The sequence below is a fragment of the Raphanus sativus genome, unplaced genomic scaffold (assembly GCF_000801105.2).
Source record: "Raphanus sativus cultivar WK10039 unplaced genomic scaffold, ASM80110v3 Scaffold0298, whole genome shotgun sequence".
In the NCBI taxonomy this organism is placed as follows: Eukaryota; Viridiplantae; Streptophyta; class Magnoliopsida; order Brassicales; family Brassicaceae; genus Raphanus; species Raphanus sativus.
Genome location: NW_026615618.1, coordinates 1 through 10,000, shown reverse-complemented (window position 1 = coordinate 10,000; position 10,000 = coordinate 1). Strand labels below are relative to the sequence as shown.

The 10,000-nt window shown below is 38.5% G+C and overlaps 1 protein-coding gene across 1 annotated transcript; it reads left to right on the top strand.

The window, feature by feature from the left end:
- Window positions 1-7,715: 7,715 nt before the first annotated feature.
- On the top strand, window positions 7,716-9,614 carry LOC130501818 (uncharacterized; the record flags this gene model as incomplete). The annotated part of the gene is made up of 1 exon (XM_056996641.1): window positions 7,716-9,614. A coding segment is annotated over exon 1 (1,899 nt), but the record flags the coding sequence as incomplete, so codon positions are not given.
- Window positions 9,615-10,000: the final 386 nt, after the last annotated feature.

The window sequence follows — 10,000 nt, the reverse complement described above, 5'->3', positions numbered from 1 at the left end:
GTACTGATCACCCACTGATCACCCACGGCTGGGTGTACTGATGGGACAGTCAGGGTGTGAAAATACTCCGCAGACTGTCGTGAACGTCCGTGAAGGCAAAAAAAAAAAAAAAAAATCTCATGTACTGATCACCCACTGATCACCCACGGCTGGGTGTACTGATGGGACAGTCAGGTTGTGAAAATACCCCGTAGACTGTCGTGAACGTCCGTGAAGGCAAAAAAAAAAAAAATCTCATGTACTGATCACCCACTGATCACCCACGGCTGGGTGTACTGATGGGACAGTCAGGGTGTGAAAATACCCCGTAGACTGTCGTGAACGTCCGTGAAGGCAAAAAAAAAAAAAAAAATCTTGTTATAATATCCATTATGTGGATGGACCATAACCAAGTACTTAACCAAGTACTAGACAAGTCCAACAAGTACAAGAGGAAGTGCAAGGAGGTTTACATCCGGTCTACATCGGTTCATCTACAAACCGGACCGAGATCAGAAGACTCAGTCAACCTTGGATTATCACCTTGACCAAGTCTTCTCTATGACATCAATGTAGTCAATGTAATCAATGTGTAGATTTTATTCCTTGTAAAGCATTTGTAAACCCTTGTCAAACCACTATATAATTGTGGTGTTGGCTAATGAGAATACACAACATTCCTCACAAATCACTCTCCACATTCTCTTTAGTTTATAACACGTTATCAGCACGAATGTGCTCTCCACCTGAGAAGTCTCTCTCCACCTGAGCTCTCTTTCCGGCCATCTTTTCCGGCCAGAAAATCCTATATTCAGGCGCAACTTTAAACCGCCGTATCTCTCAAACCTTGTGGAGCCAGAAGACGATCCACCTATCAATCTGAAGCCCAAGACGAGAAGAATCCGTTGCCGAAGACGGCTTGTCGATCTGATCTCTGACGCGTCGTCAATCGCATAAACACTCCGCACCGCCGACTGATGGTTTTCCGGCCAGCTCCTCCACCTCTCTATCAACCAGCTCATCTGTGGATCAGCTCTTTCTCATGGTGGTCCATTCAGATTCTTGTGGTGTAAAATGGTAAACTAATCTATCCATAAAATCTAAGAACACCATTATATATGAAAAGAAATCTAAGGATCTATATGAATCCATAATATTAATCTTGTTTCTATGATCCATTGATCCATAAGAAACTTGATTCTGAATTATTTTGAATCCATAAAAGTTATAATTCTCTAAAGGTTCTAAGTATCTCAAAAACAGATTAAAATACCTAAAGATCTATATGAATCTTGTTTAAAAAAACTTATGAACCATAAACTATTTGAGATAGCTTAAACCTATGGATGCTTTGGCCAATTTACCAGATGTGATAAACATGAATGTATAATCTGGCCAAAACAAAAATCCATGAATCCCTTTCTGTGTCACTTTCGGCCAGATCTCCCAAAATTCAGTCAACCAAAATAAAAATCGAAATTAAAACCAATTCATTGCATATCTTTGACTGTCATTGCTTGCTTTGCTTGATTTTTATAAATGCATATTTGATTTTAATGCTTGCTTATCTTTGACTGAAAATGTTTATAAAAGTTTTATAGCATATAGTCTTGATTTTAAATTGATATGTCATAAGATAGAATAAATATGCATGAAATCATTTGATCATATAGGTTGATAGCTAAATAATTGAACCAACCTTGAATAGATTTCATATCATGTTGAATATTGATCATATAGGTTGATAGTTAATCTTGATCTTTTACCATGCTTGAAATTGATGATTAAATTATATAGTAATCTTGTTGCATACTTGATAGCATCAGTTTAGTAAAATTTTGAATCATCTTGAATCATCTTGAACCAACTTTGAATGCAATTGTCATATTGTTTAAAATCTGACCATGCATAATTGTCATATTGCTAAGACTGATTTTATGTTTGCATATCATTGACAATCCTGATAATAGTTCATATAAATTAAAATGGTTCTTATTGCTTGCATCTAAATGGTTCACACTGCTTGCATATAATTAGACCAAATCGGTTTTCATTTTAGCATGTTTGCTTTGATTGAAATTATAAACCTGTTTAAACCGATCAAACATGGATAAGTAAATTGTTAGATCATTCCCATATCATGAACTGATCATTTCCATGCATCTTCTTGTCATATAGTTTTATTAAGAACTAAGCATGATTGTCTTTATTAAAATATAACCAGCTTTGAAACCAATTGATTGAAAATCTAATTGAATTTGGTTTAGTCATTTCCTGAAAATTATTAATTTTCTTGTCTTGGTTTACCCGGTAAAGGGGGGAAGGAATCGGTTATTATTTTATGATCTTTGAAAACCAAATATCCCTTGGTTTTAGTTTCATTTTATGATCTTTGTAAATCAAGTATCCTCATGCATTAAGAATCACATTTATATTATTTTGGTCCAATGCTTAGGACAGAACATCCGATTAGTTCTTGAGCCATGCATTTATCATTCGACCATTGTGATCCTGCTTGATCCCATTTTAATGATTGATCCTTATTCAAAATTCTAAAGGGCTTGGAAACCCTATATGAAATTATATACATATATATAATCAATCCAAATATGAATTATAATTAAAAGGATCACTAGATGCAGTGATCAATTGATCATTGTCATACTAGAATGCTTAAAGCAAATATATTATATGATTTGGGGGGAAGCATTATTGAAAATCATATACATTTGCTTGCATAAATTCTTGATGCTTGAAAGCAATGTTAAATATTCAGATGTTGAAAATCATCTTGAAATCTAAATCTTGGTGACTGTATCTAAATTTCTCACTTTTGAGATAGATACAAGGCGATTTTCTTAATCATACGCCATCACCTTACTGAAAGTCTCAATGATCAATATCTCACTATTGAGAATCCTCTGGACCTTTGGATAGAACTGAAATCCAAATATGATCACCATAGTACGGTGCTATTACCAAAGGCCCTATATGATTTGAGGGACCTAAAGATCCAAGACTATAAGTCTGTGGATGAGTATAACTCGGCTCTATTCATGATAGTCTCAAAGTTGAAACTGTGTGGAGAGACTATCACATATGCTGACATGTTAGAGAAGAAATTCTCTACATTCCACAAGCAATGCTTTGCTTCAGCAATAATACCGAGAAATGGGTTCCTCCACATATGCAAATTTAATCTCTTGTTTGTTGCTTGCTAAGCAAAACAATGAGTTACTCATGAGGAATAGTGAGATGAGGCCTCCTGGATTTTAAGGCATTGCCTAAGGCACATACGGCCACAGAGCCAAATGAAAGAGTCAAACCATGGCCATGTGAAAGGCCATGGAAGATGGCAAGGGTGTGCGTGGATATCACCCACAGTCACTCCATAGTCGAGGCCGAGGCCAAGGTTATCAACCTAGCCGTGGGTATAAGTCCGTGGGAATAAGTCCGATTTTAAAAACCCAGGCCTCGACCAAATCTGCTTGCCATCAGTGTGGGATGAATAATCATTGGGCCAACCGATGTAAAACTCCCAAACACCTTATTGAACTCTACCAGGAGAGCATAAAGGGAAAAACCCTATGACCCATTGGGTCCATCTAGATGGTGCGAATAATTTCGACCATAAGAATGATGATCAGCTTGAATACGAGACTTCATATTGCCTTAAAAAGGCCAATTAGATTTCGAGATCATTTTACTTTGTCTTTGTTCTCTATAGTGGACCAAGCCACATTACATTAAGAGACAAAAGATATTTTATTCAAGGTCATGGCTAGTCCAACCTCATGATGCTTAAAAGCACACATCTAAAAATCTCTGATGCATTACATTCCACATAAATCAAAGTGGAATTTATCAAAGTTTCAAAGACATTCATATGAATAGTCTACATATTGAAACTATGGGCAAAGGAAAGAAAGAATTCCTTATGATTTATGAAAATGCCCAAGGCCAAAGGAAAGTCCTAGAGACTATGCCTACTATATCTATAGGCCTTCTTTGAGCCAAGATAAATATGATTGTGGGTTAATACCCCAAATCACTTTCCAAAGAGTTCAGAGAAGCCTTTAACATATGGCACGACATGCTCGGCCATCTAGGCTCTATTATGATGCATAATATACTCTTGAACTCAACTGGACATTCCTTGAAAGAAAGGAAAAGAAGTCCGACCAAGGCATTGCCTAAAAGGCATTATATTCACCCTATAAGACCCATTGAATTAAGAAGAAAATATGGTTTCCAACAATGGGCAAAAGGGAAAAGAGTACCTAAATTAAAATCGCCTAAGTGGTCGAGACTACATTCTCTATTGATCTAATGATCAATATGATAATAGGCAAATAGCCAGGGCAATCATAATCATGTTTGATTGACCCACGAAAATTATCACTTAGATGGCATTTCCATACTTAGCCATCTGAATTATGATGCAGAGATTTAAAAGGGCACAAAAGCTATCCCATAAGATCTCACGTTTGTGCAATTTATATCTATGCACAAGGGAATTTATTGTCCCAAGCACTACGAATTAGAGTATGTTCATGAGGGGGAGAGGTAAAATCCCATGATACATGACCATACTAAAATTCGTGAAACATGGTCCACAACCATATTTCATATTGGTTGAATTTATCATATTATGACCATTACCTATAAGGTTCAAAATCTAAAAGTCCATATGCTTGGGGACATCATGAGTTATAAAAGATTAACTTGCATCAGGCCATAGATATTATATCAGGCCATATAAGTGATAATAAATATTCCCACCTCAGACTAATACGGGTCATGAGTCCAGACATATATCATATTAAGATATTATGAATAAATCCACCACAAATATATGTGCCATCTAAGATCAAGTTATCTTAGAATCTCATAAGGAGGATTGGGAATATATATGTTGGATATATATTATGAATATACTTTCTCCATAAGTTTAAAAGAAACCTTGAGCCAAAATGGGTGATTTAATCATAGGCCAAGGAACAAGGATTACATAGAGTTTATGAAATCCCAAGGATTACATAGAGTTTATGAATCCCAATATCCAACATTTGAAAGGAGAAGTAGTAAGCTGGTAAAGAATGGTATCAACCATCATTGTCTTGGCAAAGATCCTCGGACTAGAGAAAGATTTATAGACGTCCATATGCTACAATGATAGCAAAATAAAATGCCAGACACATTGACCCGAGAAAGAATGACTATGTCATCCCAGCTTAGCACCACACGGTTTTGATGTCTTAAAGACACAACCAAGTTGCTACAGAGTCTAATATAAGACCAATATATGTTCCAAAAAAAAGACCTCGGAAATTAAAGAAAGGTGCAAAAAGAAACCGAGGTCATATATTTTCCAGACAAGCCCGGGATGGCTATGGCTGAGGTGCCTACTAATGTGGTTCGGGACGCTGAGCCTCTTGGTACCGAGGGCATACCCATTGACTATGATGAGATCTCAATTAATTATTTGATGTCTGGAAATGGAAGGAAACCATATATATATAAATGTGTCGACACAATACATTCATAGAAAAAGCGCGAATATGTAGCACATGAATAATGAATCGAGGATCATGAACCCACGCAAGAGTACTCATAATAATGAATAAAGAAAGAAAGAAACGTGGGGTTTCTAAAAGTGACAGATAAAGGCGTATTGAATTGGCCATGAATATGTAAACGCCATATGATGCCCAGTGAATAGATAAATCCTGAAAGAAGGATAAAATCGTGAGACAGACCAAGGGAGGTCTATATAATCCAAAGTGGTGGATAATACTACATATGTCACTACATATAATGTCTGGAAGAAATTCAAAAGATGTAGTATGTTATATATGACTCACTGGATGATAATAATATTATTGGTACCTAAAAGGTTTACCAAAATATACTGAGCTCAGAATCATAAGATGAGAAAAGAAGTTCTCATGAACAGCATTTTCCTAAAGCTGTCCATGGACTGAATTAAATTGCTACATGTAAGCAAATAAAAAGGTTCTATAAGAACAATTCAAATCAGTCCATAGAGGAATTTTAAAATCCTTGTGTTATACTAACCAGCCTAAGATAGGTTAAATGGTTATTCATCAAACCTTAGAAAGGTTATAGACCATCACCACAAATTAGCCAAATTTTGGTAATACTTATGGTTGGTCAAAATTCTCAGCATGAACCAACCAAGCTGTGGTATGAATGAATAAGCTATCATAAGATAAGCTATAAGATCAAAGTTCATCTTTTGAACAAAAGGTGTAGGACCGCATTATGTGTCCATATGCGACCAAACGGGTCCGACCATATTATAAGATTTGGTCCATGATAAAGCTGTAGATCATGGATGTCATTAGACATAAATTTGAGGATCAATTAGATCAATTCTATGTCATGACCGTGTCCGGCCTAGATCAGTCCAATCGTCCATATATATATGTGTACGAATTGCCGGCACACTAAGACTGCAAAATGTCTTAGATCGATCATAGATAAACTATGGATATAAGGATCATGATCTAACAGACATGACCTATGTATAAATTGCCTATGGCAAATAATATTATACTCATAAAGCTAAGGCATGTCCATAAGTCCTAAAGAGCTAAGTAGCTCATACTTGATATAATGATGATCCATATTATATAAAGGATCTAAAGTACTAGCCAGCCAATATTATGGAAAGGCATATAAAAGTGATTTGGTCAAGGACCATAATCAAACGACCAGAGTATAAAATAGTACATTTTATCTAAAGTACTAAAGTGGTCGATATCAAAGTGGTACATTTTCTAAAGTACCATCAGGATTCTGAGAGACATGATATGTCCGAACAATACAAGATTGTTCAAGTAAGAATCCATGAACATCTATTCAGCAAGTGATGTTCAAATGAGGGGGAGTAGTATGTGTTGTACTCTTTTTCCTTAACTATGGTTTTATCCCAATGGGTTTTCCTAGTAAGGTTTTAATGAGGCAACATTAAGCATATTATGAACTCATATGGTTATGGCATCCAAGGGGGAGTGTTATAATATCCATTATGTGGATGGACCATAACCAAGTACTTAACCAAGTACTAGACAAGTCCAACAAGTACAAGAGGAAGTGCAAGGAGGTTTACATCCGGTCTACATCGGTTCATCTACAAACCGGACCGAGATCAGAAGACTCAGTCAACCTTGGAGTCATCACCTTGACCAAGTCTTCTCTATGACATCAATGTAGTCAATGTAATCAATGTGTAGATTTTATTCCTTGTAAAGCATTTGTAAACCCTTGTATCAAACCACTATATATTGTGGTGTTGGCTAATGAGAAATACACACAACATTCCTCACAAATCACTCTCCACATTCTCTTTAGTTTATAACATTGAAAAGATTACCCATATACTAAAAAAAAAAAAAAAACTGAAAGGAATCAGGGTTTGATTGTTTGTGGTGAGGTGGTGGAAGAGAAAGCCTGCTGGCCGAAGAGAAATCCGGCCTTTGAGGTGGTTAAGGCGGGTTCCCCTCTGAAATCTCTTATCTCTCTCTCTTACTCATTTGTGTTCACTTGGATTTCCTCATTGGGTGATCTTGTTTGCTCTCTTAGAACTTTGGGAGGAACTCTCTTGTGTGATTACCAAAAACTCGAGTGAAACACGTGTGTGGGTGAGATAAACACCTGAGAGTGTGAGGCTTTTTACTCTAACTTTGCCTTGTTTAAGTTTTCAGGAAACCATGGGCAGTGAAGAAGAAAGAAGCAGACCCGGAAATTCTTTTGCTGGATTATCTAACTTGCAAATGCGAGCTCTCAATGATTCTATGTCTAACTTGTTGAATACAGGTTTGGAGGCGATCCATCTTAGGCTGGATGAACTTCAGGGCCGACCAGCTCAGTCCCAAACCAGAACCAGGCGTGACCGCCCAAGGAGACACAGCCGGTCCGACCTTGAGATCCGAGATGAGTCCTATGATGATGATCAGTCCATCAACCGACCAAGGAGAGCTCCTAGACAACAAAACCAAGGTGATGTCAATCCATTTGGTAGAAATGAAAGAACTGATAATGGATTGGGTGGTTTGAAATTGAAAATTCCAAGTTTTAATGGCAAGAATGATCCGGATGCATTTCTTGAATGGGAAAGAAAGATTGAACTTGTTTTTGATTGTCAAAACTTTTCTGATATTAAAAAGGTTAGACTTGCTGCTGCTGAGTTTACTGGCTATGCTATTAACTGGTATGATCAAGTTGTGACTAGCAGGAGAAGAGCAGGTGTGGCGCCAGTTGTTACATGGGATGAGCTTTCCATGCTGATGCGGAGACGCTTTGTTCCCGACCATTACCACAGAGATCTACACCATAAACTCAGGCGTTTGCTTCAAGGTTCTAAGTCAGTTGAGGACTACCACCAGGAGATGGAGACCTTGATGATCAAGGCTGATGTAGACGAGCCCTTAGACGCCACCATGGCTAGGTTTCTCACCGGGCTCAACCGGGACATACAAGACCGCATGGAGCTGGAAGACTATGACAGCATGGAACAGATGCTACACAAGGCCGTGCTGATTGAACAACAACTCAAGAGAAAAGGTCTCTCCAAACCGACCTTTGCTTCAAAACCAACCTTTGCTTCAAAGCCAAACTATCAAGACAAGGGTAAGTCTTCTTCCACAACAAATAATGCTTTTAAGACTGATGTCCCTGCTCGTTTTGACAAAGGAAAAGCAGTTGAGAATCCTAGCCGTGCAAGAGACATCAGGTGCTTCAAGTGTCAAGGCCTTGGCCACTATGCCAACCGATGTCCAAACCAAAAGGTGATGGTGCTCTTGGAGAATGGAGAAGTTGAATCTGAAGAAGACAAGGAGGATCTCGGACCAGTTTATGATACTGATGATGAGGAAGAAGCACTTGACTTCCCAGTTCATGGCCCCCTTCTTGTTGCTAGAAAGACTTTGGACGACACATTTGATCCCATCTTTGATGAGGAGGCCGTTGGCGTGATTGATGAGTTTTGCTCGACCTTTGTGGAGAGCCCTGGTCCGATCTATGATGAGGATGTTCTTGATGAGCCAAGCCAAGGTTCCCTACTGGTTACTAGGCGTACCTTGAGTGTCCAACCCAAATCCAATGAAAAAGAACAAAGGGAGAATCTCTTTCACTCTAGATGTCTCATTTCTGATAAAGTTTGTTCTTTGATTATTGATGGAGGCAGTTGCACTAATGTGGCCAGTGACACTCTTGTAAAGAAACTTGGGCTTGTTACTCGACCTCTTTCTCGTCCTTTCAGGTTAGAGTGGCTTAATGAGGCTGGAGAACAGTATGTGAAGGAGCAAGTTACAGTTCCACTCTCCATTGGCCGATATGAGGATGAGGTTGTGTGTAATGTGCTTCCCATGGATGCTTGCCATGTTCTCTTGGGCCGACCTTGGCAATTTGACAAGAAGGCAGTACATGATGGCTTCACAAACAGGCACTCGTTTGATCACAAAGGAAAGAAGATCACTTTGGTGCCTTTGTCACCTTCGGAAGTCCATCTAGACCAGGTCCAACTTAGGAAGAACCGAGACCAAGACTCTAAGGCTGATAAACCTGAGACAAGTACCAGAAACTCCAACTTCTTTGTCAAAGAAAGTCAGGTAAGGAAGTCTCTTTGCTCTCAAAAGCCATTTCTCTTACTTGTTTATAAAGAGTCTCTTTTGGCCTCATCTTCTTCTGACCTTGCACCGGAGATTCCGAGTGAATTTTTAGGTATCTTGCAGGATTATTCTGATGTGTTTCCAGAAGAAAATCCAAAAGGATTGCCACCAGTAAGAGGCATTGAGCATCAGATTGATCTTGTCCCGGGCGCATCTCTTCCGAACCGACCAGCGTACCGCACCAATCCGGTCGAAACCAAGGAGCTGGAGAAACAGATCAACGACCTGCTTGAGAAGGGATACATCAGAGAGAGTCTCAGTCCCTGTGCAGTGCCTGTTCTACTTGTCCCAAAGAAGGATGGCTCCTGGAGGATGTGTGTGGACTG